This window comes from Aptenodytes patagonicus, chromosome W (assembly GCF_965638725.1).
Source record: "Aptenodytes patagonicus chromosome W, bAptPat1.pri.cur, whole genome shotgun sequence".
Lineage (NCBI taxonomy): Eukaryota > Metazoa > Chordata > Aves > Sphenisciformes > Spheniscidae > Aptenodytes > Aptenodytes patagonicus.
Genome location: NC_134981.1, coordinates 2,005,434 through 2,028,420, shown reverse-complemented (window position 1 = coordinate 2,028,420; position 22,987 = coordinate 2,005,434). Strand labels below are relative to the sequence as shown.

The 22,987-nt window shown below is 42.0% G+C and overlaps 1 protein-coding gene across 2 annotated transcripts in view; it reads left to right on the top strand.

Annotated features, from left to right (window-relative positions):
* The window catches only part of LOC143172078 (netrin receptor DCC-like), a 575,708-nt gene that overhangs the window by 540,603 nt on the left and 12,118 nt on the right, over nucleotides 1-22,987 (top strand). For both annotated transcript variants that reach the window (XM_076361323.1, XM_076361322.1), the window contains exons 24-27: nucleotides 1,827-2,053; nucleotides 4,567-4,683; nucleotides 8,909-9,064; nucleotides 17,457-17,669. In XM_076361323.1, coding sequence (XP_076217438.1) covers nucleotides 1,827-2,053; nucleotides 4,567-4,683; nucleotides 8,909-9,064; nucleotides 17,457-17,669 — 713 coding nt within the window. The remainder of the gene's footprint in view (nucleotides 1-1,826; nucleotides 2,054-4,566; nucleotides 4,684-8,908; nucleotides 9,065-17,456; nucleotides 17,670-22,987) is intronic.

The window sequence follows — 22,987 nt, the reverse complement described above, 5'->3', positions numbered from 1 at the left end:
CGCTCCTGGCTCTGATTCAATTTGCTACCCACGAGCTGTCAGAACATCAATAATTTGTGAGAAAAAACAATGCAAACCAAGCTAGATCATTGCATATATTTTTAAATGATATCATTGCTGTAGTGGTTTTATAGTTATGGCTGGAATGACACATTCATTATGACCCCTTATTTACAGTTGTGTCTAAAATTACTTTGGGGCTGAAATTTCTTTTGCCTAGCTCAAGTCTAGAGAAATGAATTCTTTTCAATTGCAAGTGACAAAAAAGCTGCTGTATCCCGAAGTGAAGAAAGTAATTCCTTGTTTAGAACCAAAATTACGGTCTTTTTTTGAATGAGACAGAAAGAACAACTTTACTTTTTAACTTCAGGAGGGTCATACCTGAAGGTTTGAATGAAAGTGCTCATAATTATTCTTGTAGGTGTTAATCAGGATGGTACTAGGGTCTGTGCAAGAAGGCGTTAAAGAACTGTCTTTATTCCGTGTTCTTTCTTCCTGTTGTTTGCAATACTGTCATTTTAAATTAAGTTTTGGCAATTAGCAAGTAACAGACTAAACATAGGAAGCAGCTATGACCAGAGGCCATCACTCTTATTTCTTGTGGGCTATAAACAAAAATCTCTGAACGACCTCAGCGTCGCCTCCGCTGCTAACTTTCCAGATCGCATTTTAAAATTAATCTTTTGACCCTTGAAGAGCTTTTGGGGTACCGACCAGTCAAAGGACCTAAAACAATTTCTGCCTTTAAGGGTGGCAGTTTGAGGACTGGGATATTTCTGCTGTCATTGCCATCGGCTCCTGGGGCTGAGACAGGGCTGTGCCCTCGGTGACATTTTAAATTATAGGATGTGTTTGTTCCTTCTCTTGAAAGCAAAATGTTTGGTGATGCACGTAGTTGTGACACGCATCTCTTGCTTTCTAGACCAGACTGAGAAAATTTAGAAAAGAACAGAAATTGACTCCAACAATTGGAGTTTCTCAAAGTTTAAAATTTCCTCAAACTTTCTTCTGCTAAAATAACCCCATGCCACCTTCCACAATATTGCCTGCACCTGTGATAGGAAGGGCAGTTATCTGAGCACACGTACTCAAATGACGCACGCGGAGCGAGTCCTAGGGACGCCGGTGAATGGTTTTGCATTGCTTTCCATGGATTCGGGAAAGAGCCTTCCCTTCAGGAGGTGCACAGCTGTGTTTTGGGGTGAACGTAGACGGGAATAACGAGTAGCTGAGAGCACTCAGTACCCCTGGAGATCAAGGTTTTCTTTGGTGTGTGCTCCCCGGAGCAGGTGGCCCGCTGACACGAGGGCGTATTGTAATACCTATGCATAAAGAGAGGAGAGTTAATGTCGCTCTGGGAAATGCTACTCTGGATTTCTGAGCTTTTCTGTAATAAAAATACCGCTTTAGTGTATATTTAAAGAAATACAACACATGCTGCACGCAGTTGCGGGGGGTATAAGATGCACATAACCTGGCGGAAATGAGCTCAGCAGTTTTCAGTCGCTGTTTTTAGATGCAGGCACTCCACAAGTGCTGCTCTTCCCGAGATGAAACCGGCCACTTCCCTTCTGTTCCGGGAAGAGTGGTTTCCCCCAGCTTCTACATCAGGGGGTGCAAAAAATGAGCCACCCTGCTGAGCCCCAGGCCCATCCCCTGGAGCAGACTCCAGGAAGCATAGGGCCACACCAAGATAACTGCTGTCCTTTGAAGGACACAACCAGAGGGGCTCCTTAGAGAGACACCAATGAGGAGACATCACTTTTTTGGTCTTATAAAGGGGAAAAACGTTCTTACGTGGCAGTTTTGATCTTTGTTCGCTGCAGGAAACGTGCAACCCACAGCGCTGGTAAAAGGAAGGGCAGCCAGAAGGACCTGAGACCCCCGGATCTGTGGATACACCACGAGGAGATGGAAATGAAGAACATCGAGAAGCCGGCAGGCTCGGACCCTGCAGGAAGGGACTCCCCGATGCAGAGCTGCCAGGACATCACCCCCGTCAGCCACAGCCAGTCGGAAACGCAGCTGGGCAGCAAGAGCACCCCGCAGCCCGGTGAGGGGCTCCGAGGGCAGGAGGGATGGAAATTGGCTGGTCTTCACTTGCTCTGTAGAGTTGGGGAAATTAGAATCGTAGAATCATAGAATGGTTTGGCTTGGAAGGGACCTTAAAGGTCGTCTGGTCCAACCCCATTCCAGGTACTCCCAATTTTTTTTTCTCCATCACCAGGATATAAATTTTCTTTAAATTAATTTGATATTGCTGATTAGTGACCTTAGCCCAGCACGTGGAGTCTCTAACAGAGGGCTAAACCTGGCAAGATCCAGGAGGAGACTGGAAGAATTGACAGCTCTGCTACGGGTGCCAGGAGAGATGTTCCTAGATGATTTTTGCAGTGGTTTCAGACTAGGGGAATACCCATCGTTTTTTATTTTTACACCATTCTAACTTTTTAAGTTCAGGAATTCAACTGGAAGTCAAATGTTATTAAATTTGCATACCGTATTAAGAAAAACAGAGAGGAAAAAGGGGGCACGGAGAAGTAAGCGGGGGAAAAAAGAAATGAAAAATGGAGCAAAGGGAGAACGTGATCAGGAAGAAGGTCAGCAGCATCACCAGGAGCAGAATTTGAGCCAGGGAGACTGAGAAAACTTACAGATATGAAGAAAGAAATTCTGTAAGAAAAGTGTAGTTTCAGTGAAGTTTCCTCCTCCTTTTTTTAACCTTAGTGCACACAGCACATCACGGGTTTCACTTTAGCTGATAACATTTTTTCCACCATAATAATAGAAAGACTTGGGAGAGACAGGTGGTGTGTACAGAGGGGGACGGAGGGTGAAACACAGCATGGAAGTTGAAAACATAAACATATTTGTCTTGAGTTCATCATGAACACATTGCTTGTGGGTGACGGGGTGAAATAATTCCAGAATATCAGCTGGGGCTGTAAATAATGAAGGTGACTTTTTCAGACGCCTCTGATGTTTTTGTCCCTTTTCCGTAGCTCCTGTTCTTGCAAGGAAAGAAAAGTTAAAAAGGAACAGTTTTCAAATGTCTAAATGGATCTAATTTTCTTTTTCTGACATTGTGTTTTGGGCTGATAGTTTACCATTTAGAAGATAATTGTGACGGTGATTTCTGTTGGTTTTGATGCAAAGGTCCTCGTGGTATTAGACATTGGGAAAACATAACCAGAAGTTTCCCTTTGCCTAAACAGATATTGCTGATGATCAGGAGAGCTGAGCCAGGATCCAGAAAGATCAGTGTGAGAGCTGCATTGATTGCAGTAGGCTTGCAGTCGAGTGCAGGGTAGGAAGTCATCACAGCATATGAGCAAGTTAACGACGAAGGCTGGGCTAGATATTTTACGTGTAAACGCCTTGGACTGTAAATAAATGCCTTTATGTTTCTTCCCATTCTGGCATACACAGTTCAGTACTACTGTCCCTGGCTTTTCACTAGCAATTAGGTCTTTGGATGGCCATCGATAGAAGACTTGGCATTTCAGTCCTGCAATTCAGAGAAGAGTGATTTGGGAAAAAAATAGTCTTTTCATGCAAATCTTTTTCTTTCTTTTTTAAGGGATATGTGTTTGCTTGGGTACATCTGAGATGAATATTCTGAGTGGGCATTAAGCTTAACTGTATGACAGTACTAAACTGACTTCACCCATGGTTTATTCAAATAGCAAAAGTAACATAAATACAAGGTTCATGTGAAACAAGGTACGAAGAGAGAAATACAGCTTTTATTTCCTTGCAAATTACTCCACCGAACATCCAGTTCCAGGCACACTTTCTTTCTGACAAGTGTATTCTCTAGAATTTTTGAATACGTCCAGTATCCTATACTAATGTGACTAAATTAGAGCATCCATATTTCAATACCTAAACAGAATAGCTCATTTCTATAGCTGCTGGGACAGTTTTGAATTGGATCGGACATTAGGCAGCTTATCTCAGCTCTCTGATCTAGATGTGCTAGTTGTGATCCAGGACCAAATAAGGGGAAGATCCAGGCACATCTTTAACTTGCCATGGTTTCTGTAGAAAAAAAAAGATGCACAGGCTGGAAGAGCCACCGTGAATTACCGGACAATCAGGACATGGGACTTTGTGGCATCTCACAAGGAAGGTCATTTTCATCCTTCTGATGTATTTCAAAGACAATTCTTGGCTGCCAGGTTTGGTAGGCACCTGAATTTATGCAGCCTTTTTCTGGTCTTGATACTTGAATTTTAAAATAAGTTTATAAAAGGGAAGTTACAAGAAAAATGTCCTATTTTTATGAAGCGAATATTTATTTATCTTATTATGAAGATAATTTCAGAGGCAAAGAAAAAGGGGACATGATATCTTAATTCTCTTACAGAAAAATGCAAACAATAATTTTATTCAGAAAAGGCAGCCAAAATCGTCTGTGCAGCTCTTTGCAAGTGGTGATATTTAATGATCGGTTAAAATAACTGAATTCTAAAAAAGCCTGTTGATCGTTCTGCTAGATGTAGGGTGAAGAGAAGCATGCATTTACAGCATTTTCAGCTGAGCTATCGTGTTGTTTTTCTCTAGGTCCTGAGACAGAAGATGTTGGAAGCAGCATGTCCACGTTAGAGCGCTCGCTTGCTGCCCGCAGAGCCACCCGTGCCAAGCTCATGATCCCCATGGATTCCCAACCAAACAACCCTCGTGAGTACCAAGACCTTCCCCCAGCCCCCTTCTGCACCCCACAAGCCACGCTCACCCATCTGAAGATCTCATACGATCTTTCGAATATGATCTAGTTATGCCTCATAAAGTTAAATAGCATTAGCAGTATTTTCTTCATCTAAAAAAAAGTATAAGGTCTGGAAGCTTGCCAGGGCTTCACAACGCATCAGTGGAAAAACCATGGAGAGAATTCAGAAACCATACTTCTGCTAGACTCAGCCCAGGCTAAGCCTAAAGAGTCATCTTTCCTATTTTTGCCAGGTGGATAGTGATGGATAAATCCCCCCGTCTCCCTCCCATAAAATTTTAAAAACAGGGCTAAGAGTTCAAGCTGCCAGAGCAGAAGGCTTTGCAATACGCACATGTAAATTGTGATGATATTATTATTATTATTATTATTATTATTATCATCATCATCATCATCATTATAATCAGCTGGACATTATTGCAGTTTCTGCTGTATTTTCTTTTGTCTATAGTAGTTGGCCACGCCACTATATGCTTTTTTAATATGGGGCAGCTCTCTTATAAAGCCAAGTAAATGAGGAGACAAGATATTTTTAATAGGTGTTAAATTTTAGTGACCACAGAGCGTTTATCATTGAACAAATTTCATAGGTGAAGTGAATCTTTTTCAAAGCAGCAAAGCACGCAAGAAAGACAGGAAGGCTGGAGAACATTAGATAGGTTCTCCCATCCTGCAGAACTTATTAAAATTTCTGAAGTGACCTTGTTCCACATCTGAGCAAAGGAAAGGGATACGTGCGAGCCCGAGGCACTGGAGACAGGGTTTGGCACTGATCAGGTTCCTGGGGGAGGATGAGGCTTCAGGTCTCCACCTTTCCTCTGAGCAGCCCTGTGATCAGTCTCTTGGTAGCTCTCAGCTTTTAGCTAGAAGTTCTACCTTTGACCTCACAAAATAGACCCGATGGAAAATCTATAGGAATTGGTACATCCGTGTAAATAGTCGGAGTTAAGAAAAATGAACATACACTGACAGAAATCCGTTTCATCACAAAATTTCTTTCTAGCTCTGATGGTTAAATGAAAGTGACTGTTTGTAGGTTTATGGAAGGGCACATCACAAATGATATATTAAAAAAAACCAGAAGGAACTGAATGAAGGGGAGGGGAGGGAATAACCTGCCATGGCTTTGTTCAGTAAATTAGTTAGTAGGAGCTAGTATTGGTTCCTCCGATTTGTGTTCATTATGGGTGAGGTTCAGGTCGTGCTGCTCAGCCTCAGTACCCAGCCCTTGCGAGGATAAACCACAAGTGCCCAGGGAGAGACTGGATGCCAGTTCTTCATGCCTTGGGCTGGACATATCTCCACATTTCAGCCTCCACCCTCTTTATGGTCTGGAAGGAAGACCTCTGGGTTGAGGGGGAGAAAGCTCTTACTCCACCTGACCATGCCGCGGGAAGTATTCCCATCTTGTAACCACACTAATCTCACAATCAGGCAATTTGCCCTTTGCTCAGTGGGAATCCTCCTGGGTTGGCCTGGGTTGAAGGAGGGCAGCAGTCCAAGAAAATGGATGGATTTGGAGCGGTGTAAGCAAAATCGGAACCAAATCAGTTGTAATTACAACGGGTCAATAGCAGTGTTAGTTAAGTACAAGTCAAGTCAACATTGTTCTACAGCTTATAGATAAAAGTGCTCTTAAACATACTTAGTTTTTTCAGTCAAATGATGCATTTTGACAAATGATGTCCTCTTTTCTATATATTTATATTTTCAACAGTATAAATCTAATCTACAGTGACAACATATTATGATTGTTTGCAAATAAATAAACTCAGATTTATAAAAGTCTTGTTTGTGCATTTGTGCAGGCTGAGTTACACTTAATATGTTTCTTTCCCCAGAAAATAGAATCGAGGCTTTGTCAGATTAGATGCTTTAATTAATTTCTCTCCGTTTGCCTGATACTGAAAGAAATTGTCAGCAGTGAGCGAGTAAATGGATTGAAGAAGCAACATCATAATTCTGAAGTAAAAAACGCATACTGTTAATTGTTAAATACCAAATCTGGAAGTATTCACGCTCATCTCAGTAATCAGTATTTGCAGTCTTTGAGAACAAATATACTCCATAATGCGCCTTTGCATACTGAAGTGGAAGGAGCATGAACCAGATAAATTTGATAAGATTTTAGTGATGTCTTTGATGGCTCTAATGCTACTGAAATACAGGCAGTGACAAATACCAAGGCTGTCGTATGGAGAGGAGTATATACAGAGAAAAATAATTGAGAAAGTCTTTGCAGGGTTTTGCATTCAAGTATTGCAATTCTCCTGTTTTCTGTTTGTAATCTTTACTTACGGAAGACGAAAATAAAATGCTTGCAGAGTAAATCAGTTTGGAGAGAGACTTCTGCTGTTTTGGGGGAGGTTTTTTTCTGTTTATCGCCCTCCCTAAAAAGGCAGAAAATCACAACAATTCTTTTTTTCAGGGAAATACGAACATGTCGACTCAGTTGCTTTGGCAGCCTCTGGGGTGCTTGAATGCAATCCAGAGTGTCCTACTTTGTCATTTCTGTAAGCTGTTCTTGGGTGCTGCTTTTTTTAGATGATACAGTACATTGTAAATGTAGACCAGTGTTTAGGGAGCTCCATGATTTGGTCAGAGAATTTCTGTTTTCAGTGTCTCAGTATATCAATATTAAGTGCAAATTCAATTGCTGACAGGCTATGACAGAACAGATTTGTTGTCATACCTGCTTGAAATTGCAAAGATTTATTGAAAATGTTTGATGTTACCTTTTCTCCAGCTTCTCTACAAGAGAGTACTGCAATGAATAGTAATCCGGTCTTATTTTAAAAATGAAAGCGCTAGGTATCTACAGCCTAAAAAGAAATGAAGGAATGGACTTTGAAAAACAAGTTGTTCTTTAATAGGATTCAATAAAGAGTGATATTTTTCACTGTCAGCAAGGTTATAAATATTGTCAATAAAAATGTCTTATACAGACAAAATGAAATGTCTGAATAGTAGAAATTCTCTTCTAAGAGTGGTTGAATTGAACCCAGACAACTCTGAAGCTCAAATCACCCAGGTTAGCATTTCTTCATGAGTTTTTTTCATCTCCACACTTGTCCGTTACCTCTGGAAGTGCAGCATTGTCTCGCTGAAAGCCGTGTGCTTAAAAACACCCTCGTAAAGTCTTGGCACCGTCATGGCTTCTTGCGTGACCTTGGGCAGGTAGCCCAATTCGCCACTCTGTGTAATGGATGTAGTAGGAGCTAGAAGTAATTGTAATTACTATCTTAAGGTTTACAGCATTGTTTATAATTCATGTGTGAAAGGTGCTAGATAAGCCAAACCTTATCATCAATGACCCAAAAATCTCTACTTATTGTTTAGCTGGGCAAAACTTTAATGAGAGTTTCCAAGTTTTTCCTAAAAGCTACACAGGAATTTATGATTTGTATAGCATTATTATCACCCACTCTTCAAGCGTTGACTGTTGAAAATAAAGGAGATAACTCACAGGAAAGCCTGAATTCATCATGCTGTGATGAATGTTTTGAGATTTTCAAATCAAAGCGTTTCACTTCGATTCAACTCAACTTCAACTTCAGACTTTTAGCTACCGGTTTGCTGGCACACCTCACCCCTGTTCCTTACAGGCTTGGGCATTCCTGAGTGGGGAATGATGCCCAGACAGCCTCAGCTGATGGGTAAACAGGGGGGTCCTGTGCCACTGGGGACATCCGAGGGTGTCAGGGACATTGGTGTGAAGCTGGCAGACATGATGGAAGAGTTGCAGGAGCCCACACTCCTCCAGAGCAGCGGCTGAGGGCAGCAGGCTCTCCTAAGGCATCAGAAATGGCACCAGGGACCTGTGCTTAGACAACTGAAATAAGCCCTTAAATGGCCTGATCCATTCCTTCTCGCTTATTTGTCAAGGGATATAAAGCACCCCCCGAAATGCGGCTGAATAGCTGGAACACAGACAAAAAGCTATTTAATTTTACAGATAATAGCAGACTGCACTTGCAGTTATCCGATGTGTACCAAAGAGGCGTATTTCTGTATACAGAGGTGGCTTCTGTGGGCAGAGGCACGTTTTATACCGAGCATTTGGGTACTTCGCTTGCGAAACATGGTTGTTTCTGGTTCCCTACTGACCCTCTAAGGACTTTTTTTTTGATTTTACGAAAGCACCCATTTAATCTCTCTCTCCTTCTTTCCTTTTAGCTGTGGTCAGTGCCATTCCGGTGCCAACACTAGAAAGTGCCCAGTACCCCGGGATCCTGCCGTCCCCGACCTGCGGATACCCGCACCCGCAGTTCACCCTTCGGCCGGTGCCGTTCCCGACCCTCTCTGTGGACAGGACCTTTGGAGCAGGAAGAAGTCAGTACAGTGCTTTTCTTCTGCTCTTCGCTATTAAAGTGCTTGGAAATAGGTTGCTTTGTATCATTGGGATGTATAAGTTCTAGCCAATGCAAATCATGCTGCCCTGCTTTTTGGGAGCCAGGGTAAGTCCGGTCTGGGTAGCAGCAACTGGCCATGGGCTGCCTCTTCTCCAGCAGCAGCTCCAGTTGGAATTTCCAATCTTTACTGAACACCTTAAAGGTTAAAAGTCACTGCATCTCTAATTCAATCTTGTCTTTTCTGCAGGTCTGTCAGTCATTTCACTGTTCTTTCATTTCCTTTGCTTTATTCATAAGGATATTCCCAGAAAAATGCAGGCTTCACGAGCTCTTCTTCATCCCAAGGCAGAATCTAGTATCATCACGCATTAAATTCATCCATGATAGCACTTACACGACCTCTCCACACAGTGTCTTCCCGGGCTTAGCTGCCCTCACTGCTACGAACATTTTCTTTAATATCTAACTTGCTAAAATTTAAGCCAATTGTTTCTTGTTTCGCTTATAGCAGGCATAGAGAACAGTTTATTTTCTTCCTTTTGCAGATCCCTGTATACATTTGAATAGTGTTATCCTGTCTCACCTCGCCTCTTTTCTAGAGCGAGCTCTATATTCATATTTGCTCCTCTGCAGTAATAGATTTGTGGCTCGTGTGTTCCCATAACTGTTCTTCACCTTCTCATGGTCTGGGGAAAGTGCACGCACGCAGCGCGAGCCCCCGGCCTCACCTTCACAACTTACTTGTAAGCCTCTTCCCCACCGGCAGCCATCTGTTCTTTGTTCAAGCCTAACGAGCGTGCTCTGGCACATTAATTACAGTTGGAGGGCTCATATTTTCTTATACTTCTCCCTTAACTCTACTGCATATCAAGTCTGAGTTATTGACAGATGAATGTCAATCTGTTACACATTTTTTTCACATCACAGAGTCTGTGCTGCTGGTCCATGGGGAACTCATCTTGAAATGACTGATTTTTCCTGTTTGATTGTTGCTTTCAGTCAGTTCAGACAGGTCCTTGGGGGCCGGTGATTGAAATCCAGTGGTGGGATTGTAGGTAAAAGGTGGGTTCTGGTGTCCTAGTCATCACCCTAATGCCATTCCCCCTCTCTTCAGCGTGGTTGCTGAGGCCCTTTCAAAGCTAGACGGCAATTTCCCCTGGAGGGCCTCGCTGGCATAATCAGGTTTTGATCTGCTGCTTAAATTAATACCAAATCCACCACAAATGCAATGCACAGAAACAAAGTAGATTCAGTTTCTTGCTTGGCACACACTGAATGTTGGGGGGAAAAAAAAAAATAAAAGTAACTACCCCCTGCCTGATCATGGAGACGGAAGAAGAAAAATTTGAAGACTGAATTGTTTGCTCAGCCATCATCATCTCGGCTTGCTCGTAAAGGACCTGAGCATCTTCAGTCCTCAGATCCAAAGTCTAGCTGTGAAAGTGAGGGAGGTTTCCCTAGTTCTGCTGATGCCTCAGGGTTGCAGGCAGCTCAGCTGGTAAATACCATACGGAGTGCTGGCAGGGACACGATTGCTGAGGGATCGGTTAGGCACAACCCCCAAAATCACACATGCCTGGTGCATCCAGCTTCTGCCTGGTCCGGCCACTAGATTTACAGGTGTAGTAGTCTGGAGGTGAGATTTTCAAAAAGAGGAATGTCTTTGAGATCCTGTTGGATCCAGTGGCTGTTCCTGCGGGAAGGTCTGTATAGAAAGGTCTGGGTTTGCCCAAGTCTTTCAAGTGCAGCATGCTTGCGAGCTGAACAGATGATTGCTAATACACAAAAGTTTTCTGCAAGAAGCTCGATTACAAAACAGCTTTAATTATTCAGAAGACCTGATGGGCCTTGGAAAAGCTCAAGCAGTGAAGACTTCAGATAATTTAGGCAATTTCCCATTAAATAATTCAAAAGCAGTGGACATAGGCTTGTTTGGATAACGGCTAGTTTCAGATTATTGAGGGCTGGGTAATGAAGACTCTGTGGTATTTCGAGAATTATCTAAGCCCGTTACAATGTGCAATGACAACCTGTTACAGCCATTGCAGTTGTGCTCTCTAGCAAAGGCTATTGACTTCCAAAGCTCCCAGATCATACAGAATACCTCCAAATGACATATTCTCTTCCTTCGCTGTGCCTTACATTTTCACCGCCACGGCAATGAAGCGGAGCCGCAGACAAGGACGTGGAAATAGTGTTTGTTTTCTAGTGACACTTGACACCGTCACAACCAGCCAAGCGGTTCTCTAGGTTTATATAATGGCAGTGTTCATTACTTTTCAGTCCGAGGAGGGATGAAGGGATAGAAAAAGTACATTTCTAATATGATGCCTGAAGCTTTTCTCAGCACCGGTGCTGTTGCTGCCGAATGCTGGCGCTGGCGATGTCAGCCCATCTGGGGGAGCAGTCAATCTCCAGCGCATCCGACTGAAAAGCAGCTGCTTCGTTTGTGGCTCACCTCCCACTGCCTCACTGACCACCTCGCTGCAGCAGAGAATGGGGATAGATCAACAAAAGTACTCTAACACTTTGAGTTTATTTCTTTTTTGTCTGTTTTCTTAATATGATCATGCAGTTGAGAGCAACTAGCAGTTAAAGAGACTGTAGAGATGATACATAAAGCTTTTTCGTGTGTTTTACCCCTCAGTGAAAAATTCACTTGACGCTTGACCAATTGCAGCTGTGTCTGAAAAAGAAATACCCAGTGATAACTCCTCCGAGACAGAGCCTACCTGCGGTACTGCATGACCGAGCACCCTATTGATCAAGATGTAGCAATCCCTGAATAAATCATATGCCATGCCATTAGCAAGGGTGTTGCTCTGCATCCTGCCGTACAGACAATGCTCGAACACCTTCCTCTGTTTCTGAAGGCCTTTTTCATTGACCCGAAGATTCGAGCGCTGCAACTTATCTTTAGGACAAATGTTCTACTGAAGAGGAAACTAAAGAAAATGGAAAGGAGTGTCAGGCCCCAGCCAGAGCTGGGGCAAGCTGTCTTGCCTGTTTAATTACTGCTGATGACACTACTAGCCATAAAATACAATTGCTAAATATCATTTTTTTCCAGACAGAAAACATGTCTGAGCCGTAATAAAGTGACTGTTGTCTGGTCAGCAATCCTTCCCATGGTTTGCCTTCTTCTTCAGTCTCCTGCAGAGCTCCGTCGCACCCGCTGCTTACAATTTTATCAAGACAGGTAGGGGAAGATGGTGACATGCCTAGTTTGCCATGTGTTACAGAAGGAAGAAGATGTTCTTTTTCTTCCTCTGCCGCAGGTACTGGAGATGCTGAGCCATCACGGTCTCCAGCAGGGAAAGAAGAGAGCTGGAGGAAACCATCTCCCACTTGGGAGGTACTGGGGTGGCCCCATCCCCATCCTGCCCCATCCCCATCCACGTGCTGGTCAGCAGAAACAGATTGTGTTCTGGCCCCATCCTGATCACACTTCTACAGGAGGCAGAGTACTTTTCTTCAGGCTAATCGTAAAGATGACAACTGGTCTAACAGCACCATTTTTAGAGGGAGCCATTCATCAGTGTATCGCCCTAATAATCCACATAATGAAAACTTGGAGATGTTCAGAAAATACGTTTTTTTAAAAATAAAGATACATTATTTTCTAGTATTAAAAAGAAAGATGGAAAATAGTGTAAACCAGAACAATAAAACAACAATTATATTAATAGCTTGAGACAGCCATAGAAAAGTATTATGGAATGGAGATAACTTTACCTACATTAATCTGTTAAAGTGAGGTGCACTAAAGCAAATATTTCCTGAGCACATTTCCTCTTGGAGCTGGCTTTCTGGCTGTGAACAGTCAGCTCTGCAGCGAGCCCATCCAGCTGGGAAGCTTAAAACCCTTCTACCATAGTAGCTGCGTTCTGGACTTAGTGGAAATGGTCATTTTTATTCAACGGTCCAGTTTGGTTTCAGCAGGGGATGCCACATCTCACAGAAGCGGGATGAGTGCTGTAATGGAGTTGTGGGTAAGGTCCTGTTTAGCGCCTCGCTTTCTTTGTTTTCCTTTGCCAACAGAATCATCAGCAAAGCAATTTATTTTTTTCAGTATGTAATTCTTTGGATGTAACCACATATGATTTAAAAATGCTTCTGCCATGTTCCCGTGATTCAGGTTTAGATTAGCAATTTTTTAAAAGTATTTCTCAAAAGTATTCTTTGGGACATACCTAAAATTGCACATGAGTAGTAACCTGACAATAGATGCATTAAAAAAATATTGCTGCTTGTGCTACGATAACATCCAGAGATCCCAACAGGAACGAGGCCCTGGTTTGTCAGCATTAAAGAGGTATATAGTCTTGGTCACATGACATTTATAACCTGTATAAGTTCAAAAATACACAGAAAGTCATTAGCAGATATGGAATAAAGTTCAGTCATTTTAAGTCCCCATCTACCATCACGTACTTTGAATTGTTACTACCTTTTGTGTTCAATCCGTATTGATTTTTCATTACCTCGGACTGTGGCAGAGCCGATAGCTACAAATCCAAGTGGGAGTATTTCCAGTGTTACTTCTGAATAGAAGATATACACTGTAAAAATATGTTCAGAGACCTAAATTCTTTAAACTGGTTAACAGCATTGTACCAACCAACAATTATGCAAAAGTGAAGGGAAGATCAAAAGACTTGGTATCAGATATTTATTCTTCTGCTTGGTGAGCAGTGTCCATGGCTATTGAAGTTCAAAGCAAGCTCATTCTCAGTGTTCCTCACACGTAAAGTGAATGCAAGTAGGGCTTTATGCAAGGCTTCTCCAAAGCAATGAGAGACCCTAATTGGTTTTACTGGGCTTTAGAACAGATCTTCATGTATAGCATAATATTTTCTTTACTGTGGTAAAATATTTTACTAAATTCAAGAGCGAAAGATCACAACTGGAATGCAGCATGGTATTATCTGCTTCATCTTAAAGGTCAATTGGGAGTCTACTTTCTGTAAAAAAAAAAGGTAATAATTGGATTAGTAGAAATAATCAGAATTCTTGGGCACTTTTTTTGAGGTGTATGAAGGCAAATATCTGGCTGCTAGGCAGGGGATTCTTGTAGGTGATGCAGGCAGCAGCAGCGATGTGCTCGTCTTCATCCATCCTTCAAATAAACAATCCATCCTCTCTTCCTGCAGGGACTTGTGTGAATTGCAAATTGATGGTTCTCATTATGTTTGCAAGTGTGCACATCTTATTTTAGAAAAAAGTCTTCTCAAGCATGAAGCACCTTCATTAGGCCACTTACCTTCAATATTTAAATCCCAACTCTAGCTTCTAATTTTAATAGAGTCATCACACCTTTCTCTTCAGTAATAGCTGGAGGAGAACCTGAAGTCTTTTATGTAATAACAGTTATGTAGGTCTCCAGATTTTACAACTAAATCCATAAGATAAAACATACCCATATGCTAAACCAGTAATTTAATACAAAGGCTTTTAATGCAGAGACCGTTACGCTGATGCGAGCTGATAAAGCTGACGAAGCTTTGTTATCTGAGAGCACCACTGCAGAAAATACCAAGAAGGTATTTGATGGCGAGTAGCAGTAAGTGTCTGATTTACTTGTTTCTCCAAGCAGGTCAAGAGCATCCCAAAAGAACTGTCCTTAAGGACACAACGAAAAGCGTTGGGCTGCGTAGGAAGTTCAGACTTTGACAAACATGTTGAAAGACGTTTTGAGGCTAAAAGCATAGACAAAAGGCTTTATTTTTACTTTAAGCGAAGGCCTTGCCAAGGATTTGCTCCAGAAAGCATTGTAACCTCAGATGCATACCTCTGTGAGACTCACATGCTATTTTGCATCTTCCTTGGCTGGGACAGGGTGAAGGGAGAGAAGAGCCCAATGCCCATGGTAGCTTAGAGCAGCAACACGCTGCAACGTACACAGCAACACCTTCTTGAATGTGTGAGCAGTGAGTAAGGGTGGAATGAGCTAAACTATCATCCTGCTCTACCCTGTTACAAATAACCTCAATACCTCTGGCCTCCTTAAGGAGAGTGTTAGTCCTCGGAGAAGAAAACAGAGAGGGGTCTGCTGGGCAAGGAAGGAAATGGAAAAGCAGAGCTTGGGTGATGGCATGATAATGCAAAGAGCCTTGAAGGTGGAACCAAGGAAAATGAGCCACAGCCGGGCAAACTTTTACAAACTGTAGATGATTTTGACCTTGGTCTGATCCTGTAGTTGGGTTCCTATCCGTGGTGTTCAATATTGCCAGGGATGTCTGCGATATTGCCATAGGAACAAACAACGGGGCTGTGGAAATGAGGAGAAATCCTCATTTCCATTTTTCAAAATGGTTTTGCCACTTAGTAGGCTGTAATTACTTATATACTTTGACATTAATTATTATAAAATGCCTTGAGATTTGACTTGGCTGTGTAATTGCATGTTATTTGCACAATGAGTTCTGGTTGTTGCAGCAGGCTTTGAAAGAAACCAGATCCTCTGGAGCATTTTGGGTCCCAGTATAATAACTAATTCTGATATCTGTGTGTCAGGAAGGTTGTTTTCTTCAGTAAAAGGTTGAGCTTTTGCTAGTTTTCTGTTTCCTGCCACAAGCTGCATGATTAACGGTTGTGCTGTGAGCCATCCTGGCTGGCATAGATACTGTGGAGACACCAGACAACACCAACACGCTCAAATTAAGTAAGCTCCTGTTGTGATCAGGCTCTTCACTAACCAGTTTGCTTCCTTCCACTGTTCTGCTTGCAAATAATGTCAGGCCTTGTGGGCACTCTCACCAAGGGGAGAACTTTCTCCAGTGCTGCTCCTTGGGGCAGTGGGGCAGGAGCTGGGAGAGGGGCCAGGAGAGGCCACAGACCCGAGCTCTGGGGAAGCCTCAACGGCACTCGTGATGCAGGATTTGGAAAAGAAGATATGAGATGGTGTTTTCAATCCAATTCACTTATTCTCGTCCTGCAATAGGAAGAAAATAGAGGTAGAAGTGGCAGGCTCTTTCCTGTGGCATGGGGAAATGAACTTCTTGCTGCCATCCATAAAGCACCACAGCAGACTTACACTTATCAGTCCCCCTTGTAATTAATTCTTAACTAGTTCGGCTTGTCATGGTAGGCATAGTGGTCAGGAACAGATTTTAAATTTCTCAAAACTTTGAAGATGGTTGTTTATTCCAATTACAGTTCCCTTACAAGAGCAAAATAATGTTTTCTTTGGGATTCTTCTTTCTGTCTTTGTTTATTTTCTTAAACTTCTTAAAGTCTGAGTAATGTGGTACAGTATTGTTTACACTGCTGTGTAAACAGCAGCAGTGAGTTTCTCTTCGTGACCAAGAGTCAGTGTTAGGTAAAGAGCAGTGCCATAAATCTGGGCGATGCCACCGGGATGTGTGAGTGTGCATCCCGCCTCTTGTTGTCTTCTATCCCTCTTCCTACGCAGCATCTTCTTCACTGCACACACTCCATAGAAGACGCTCTAATTTTAGACTACAGGATTAGAAGATTTTGCATCTAATAAACCTCAGGAGAACCTTTTTCTGCATTCAAAGTACTGGTGATGTTAGACAACGCTGTGGGCCATACCCATCCTGAAAACTCCTGTACAATCACAATCATATTGTAATTTATAGTTTGGGTACAACATGGGTTTCTAGAGGGCTGTAGAAATAAAGGGCTTTTCTCTTTGTCTCAACCTTTGTTTTCCTTAATACTACATTTCCTTCTGTTTTCTGCCATGGAAAGTCCATGACAGAGGTTGATACTGAAAGCTTCTTTTAAGAAACACTGCAGAATATAGGGAAGCTGCCTTGTATATTAGAAGGTTGACATGGAACATTTCAGTCTCTGAAGAATTGACTTTGAATATAGGCTAATAAAACAGCAACCTACTCCTTTGGCACACTAAATGTTACAACTGTCTCAAGGAAAAACAATATTGGTGATCGGTTATGTGGAAATTAATTAACTCCTTTCTTTGTCTCTAGCTTTTCTCCACTATGACTAGAACAGCACCATTGTGCTGAATATGTTTCCATAGTCGTACCTTGTTTCAATCTCCACATGATGTATTTATGTGTTTATTGATTTTTAATATTTAAAACCATATAGAGAGGAAAGATAGAGAGAAGGAGATAAAAATATCATGCTCGGTTTTTGTTTTTTTCTTTAAAGGAAGATGCATTGACTTTCACATGGTACACGGCCGCTCTGAGGGACATCTGGTTTTTAATTTTGATGGAACTGTTTGCACATTTCCTGCACCTTCTTGGAGGGTGGAGGCTAATGCTGTCCCTTCTGCTGAAAATGACCATAAAAGTAGGAAATGGGACATAAAAACCACATCAATGATAGTTCTTTGTTTTTTCTTTTTTTTTTTTTTTTTGACTCTTCTCTTGCAGCTGTGAGCGAAGGACCAGCACCACAGCAGCCGTCCTTGCTACCGCAGACGCAGCCTGAGCACTCCAACAACGAGGACGCCCCGAGCAGAACCATCCCCACCGCCTGCGTCCGCCCTACGCACCCTCTCCGCAGCTTTGCCAACCCCTTGCTACCTCCGCCCATGAGTGCAATAGAACCGAAAGTCCCTTACACACCACTTCTGTCTCAAACAGGTAAGAGTGATGGGGGAAAAGTCTCCGGTACCGCTCATCTGAACCACTGACTTTCAATTCAGGAAAAAATAGAGAGCACAAGACTGTCCCATACCTTGAAGAAATATCTGTAAGTTGTGGCAGAATGGAAAGTGGATATATACAATTTTATGATCATAATCTAGTATTTCATTCTGACAATCTGGAATAAAAACTCAGGACAAGGCAATAGCTTAAAATCAGAGTTAACAAGTAAGTGATAAAAATGAATTAGATGCGATGCCAAATTAATCACTTGGTCTTGTTTCCAGTCTCCTGTTATGCTACAGTAACTTGAACGAGTGCCAAATGCTTGACTCTTGTTTCAAGGCTTGCCTGTTCAATAATGAAAGGACCATTTATGTATGCTGGAGAAGAACTGACTGCAGTCCACTCCAGTGTGCAACCTACTTAAAAATTAAATAGCAAGCGTGCAAGGAACAGAAAGAAAATTATTATTTAAAAAAACCCAAAACAAAACAGGGCTGTAGAATAGTGCCACTGTTGAATGAAGCCGTGGGCTGGTTTCGGGGTTAGATGAAATGGCTGCGTATGGCTGTAGTGAAGCATCCGTTCCTGGGTGGGGGGCATGGCAGCGTGGGGCACGGCAGAGCAAGAGGGAGCGGTGCCTCTCCAGCTCATTCCTGGGTTTGTTTCCAGAGCAGCACCATTTCTAGAGAGCTGTTTTAAAACTTCGCCGTTGGATCAAATGAGGACATTTCTATTATATATATATATATGGTATCTGCTTTGTTCGTAAAGTAGGCCCAGTGCTAGAATTGTTCTTCACATGGACTGGTATAATTTGAGTAACAACATTTGCCTTCGTGACCCTAACTACTAGAGCTATTAAGGAAAAAAAAAGGGGGGGGGTTGCAGGCTGGTATCTCATTTTAACTGTTTGCCCTACTCCTTCAGCTTGGATAATCTCTAGTTTGGCTCAGACAACCTTTGAGATTTCAGCTTTACTCTTTTCTATTCTAATGCTGCTCTCCGAGCATAGCTTTCTTGCCATACAGCATATGTTAGGTCGATGTTTGCAACAAGAAAGCTACCAAAACATCTCTGCATTTTTACTAGAAACACCTGCTATCCATCAGCAAGTAATCCAGTTTCTGACAGCGGACAGAAGTACATAAATCCTTATTTGTTGGAGAACTGCTTTTGCCAAGTAGTGCTGGTGAATTATTTTTTATATATAACAGAGTCCATTCATCTTTATGCAGTACTGCATTTTACTTTATGAGGATCCAATTCTACTTGTCTTACTCTAGTGAGTAAGCCTGGTTACCTCGAAAGGACTGTTTGTTCTCTAAGGCAATCAGAGTTTATATTTTAACCATTATAATTAGCAGGCGTGGTAAAGAGAGAGGAGGTCGGGGCATGTTACTTATCTTCATAAAGAACCCCATCATCCTGAAAAATAAAATTGCCTTTTTTTGAGTAAGTAATCTCACGTAAGCGGATACAATGTTTCCTACAAACAACGTGCAGAACTTTGTTGCTAGGCAAAATTAAGACTTGAAAGTTGATGGCAATAATCTGCCATAAAGCAATGGAAATAAATAAAGCAAATGCTAAAGCAATGAAAAAATCTGTTTTTCTGGATTCTGTCACATAGACGAAAACGTGTTGCTGGGTTATATATGGCATTCAAACTATTGTACTCACTGTTATACTGAAACCACAATTTTTACTTTTTAGAATTGTGTATAACTTCATTTCTGATCTGCCTCGGGCTATTTTGCGGTGTTGGGGGCTATTTATTTCTCTCTATGTATGGTTTCTCTTGCTTTTCTCAAGGTACTTGTCCTCAGAGTCATTAGCCAGACTGATGTTGTTTCCTTTACCAGTTTCTTGTAGAAAGGTTTCCTTTGTAAATGTTAACTTCTATTTGTGCCTCGGGGCAGTGGGGTGTGCAGAACTGATCCTGGTCCTGCACATGATCCCTCAAAACTAGGTTGCTCTTTCAGTACCCACTCCTGAATCCCATTCCTCTGGAACTCTTCTTTTCACTTAAAATGGGAGTGGAGAGAGAAAGCATTGAAAAAGAGATGTTGAGAAAGAGCACTTTGTTTCACCAGCAATTTTGAGTATTTAATACTAGCCATTAGCATGATGATGGGATCATAGAATGGTTTGGGTTGGAAGGGATCTTAAAGATCATCTAGTTCCAAGCCCCCTGCCATGGGCAGGGACACCTTCCACTAGACCAGGTTGCTCAAAGCCCCGTCCAACCTGGCCTCGAACACTGCCAGGGATGGGGCAGCCACAGCTTCTCTGGGCAACCTGTTCCAGTGCCTCACCACCCTCACAGTGAAGGATTTCTTCCTTATATCTAATCTAGACCGACCTTCTTTCAGTTTAAAGCCATCACCCCTTGTCCTATCACTACATGCCCTTGTAAAAAGCCCCTCTCCAGCTTTCCTGTAGGCCCCTTCAGGTACTGGAAGGCTGCTATAAGGTCTCCCCGGAGCCTTCTCTTCTCCAGGCTGAACATATATGGCTGATATCTCAGCCATTGTTAGGTACCCATGAAAGGGAAATTTTGAAGATACTTGTGACTTTACGAAGCTTGTGATGTATTTGTCTATTTGAGCAAAGCTCCTAGAAAAGATGACTGACACGTCCCTGCACAGTCGCTCCTCCCTAGTCCCCACTGGCAGAGCAAAAGTGGCCGAGCTCTCTGCAGGCCAGCTGAGCAAATTCCCTTATGGACCGCGTCTGCTAATTATACCCCACTTACGGACATCTCAGGTTTAAAAGGCTCTTAGGAAATTCCCATGTTGGAATAACTGTTACTTTCCTTAACCAGCTAGATAGAATTAATTAAATTTTCATTACATTTTTCTTAAACTCAAGACATTTTTACATATCCTCCGTAATAAAGTAATAGCACAATAAGTAATGGACTCATCATCACTTAAACCAATTAAACTACTCTTTGCTTTGCTCTCCTATTTTTTAAATGCATGTCAATCAGGTGTCTTATCCCTTCAGACAATACATAACTCTAATGGAACAATCCTGCAGAATTCAGAAGGGGAGAAAGCAACAGAGAACTGCAGAGATTGATCCAGAGATTTCCAGCAAAGACTTTAAAAAGCAGGAACGTGAAGTTAAGTGGACCTTTCCCTTGAAATCCCTTCACTGCTGGTTTGCAGACTCTCCTCCGTCTAGCCCTATGAGTTTTACATCTCCTTTTATAGAGTAGCTTGTATGGAAATGCCAGGCAGTGGTGTCCTCTGGTCCTCAACCATCCCCACCGCCTGCCCCACAGCCAACTGCCTGCTGAAGCTCCAGATGTATTTGTATATTGAGATTATAGTCCTGGAGCTGGTGTCTAACACTTGCCCTCATACAACATTAGTATTGAAATTAATTTTTGGATCCTGCCCAGAGGATAGATGAGTACAGGGCTTTTTCTTGGCTTTGATTGACCTGATGCTAAAAGGAGGTATCTCCTCCAATATTTTATCTGTTCAGTATATCTCTGTAGTGGCATTATAATTAGCTGTTAAACTCTATCATATGGTTCATAAAAAAGACATACAGAGATCATTATTCAGTTGCGGGGGATTTTGCCATGAGGATATGAATAAATATTTAAAAGGCTGTGCTCCTGGTTTTGGGTCATGACATCAGCCTAATCCAGAGCTAAAATCTGCCATTTTTCTTCTTTTTTTTTTTTTCCTTTTTATTTTGCTTGAGCCCAGTAAATCTGAACTCTTCACATTAAGCCCTTCCCATTGATGTTTTATAGGAGATCTCACCTTTTCATCACTGCTTTGTGATCGAGCACTTGAGGTTCCTAATACTTATTCTGAAGGCGTGAGAATCGCTCCATGGTATTTCCAGTCCCCACTGTGGCTGCACTTGCTCCTCTTTGCAAATCATACACATAGGCATATAAGTGATTTGACTTAGTCCCCTTTCAGGTTAAATAGAAAATGTTTGATGGAGTGTTGAGCTTATTGCATTATAGATCTGACATAAATTCCACAAATGGACAGGAAGGATTTTTTTTTTTCCCCTCACAAATGAAAATTCCCTTTAGGTCTTGATGATCAGCTGCATTTTAAATGAACCTGAATTAGGAGGTCATTTTTCTTCTGCAGAAGCAAGCGTGAGGTGACAGAAAATACCGCCTGTGAAGTGGTGGTTTTCATATTGTGTCACAGTTCTAAAACTTCAGCCTTTTCAGGCTCCCGTATCTTTTGTGAGACTGTAAAAATGCTGCATTTTTTCTGTCGCTACTCCACCAAAAAAGTGTAGTTGGAAATCTAAATTGTCGTCCCCTCGGTCTTCCTGGAATCACTCAGTGATACCCCAGAGTTAAAAACCACTTTATTGTACAGCAATATTGAGCTCGATTTTCCTTCCTCCTGCTCAGCGCTAGGGTATGCCCCAAACTGGCTGTGGGCTCGAGTGCAGGGGAAGGGTTGCACTGCAGATGAACTGCACAAGATTTATTTCTTTGCCGCTTTGGAAAAAAATCCTGTCTTTTCGATGTCAGGTGGCTTGGGGAGTAAAAGTGAAGAATGAGGTGAAGAAATCTGGCAGTAAACATCCCTGTGTAAAAAGCAGCAGCTGGATATTGCCTGGACATTAGTACAAATCCTTCCCATATCCAGGCTGGCCCAGACACTGTTTTCATTACCAAATGGGATAAGAAAGCCTGATAAGAAAATGAGCTCCATGAGGTGTTTTTTGTGCTGCCTTTTTTTTTTTTTCCCCTATAGCTATTGTAAGAAAAGAACCAGAAAAACAAGATAAGAGCAAAGGTTCACAAAGCCAGTGTTAAAACCATGAGCTAACGGTCAAGTAAATAAGGGATGAAATCAAGAAGAAAAAAGGGTATATTGGTATTAAGCAGTGAATCCTGGGCCATAATGCTCTCAAGTAGCAAGGCTTTGGGGCCACAGTAGATGCTGAAATTACAGCGATCCTTAAAAGAGTGAATATAGAAAGAGTATTGAAAGAATTTTTCAGTCGTGCTGAAAATAGACTGCTCCTCACAGGAGCATTGGTAAAATCATTGTTACACAAGTATCTTGAATATCGGGTCTCAGGTGGAGCGTTTAGAGGTGGAAATTCCAAGAACAAAACTTTTGGCTGCAAATTAGGCAAATTTTGGAGACATGAATTTAGAACTCTCTGGTGCTCAATTTATGCATTTAATTGCTATCCATTTTTTAGAGTGTTTAATCCCCTCTCATACAAAGTGGGGAGTTAATTTGTGAGTGCATTTATTCTGAACAATCAATTAGCTCTAATTAATTAGCTATACAACCAAATTC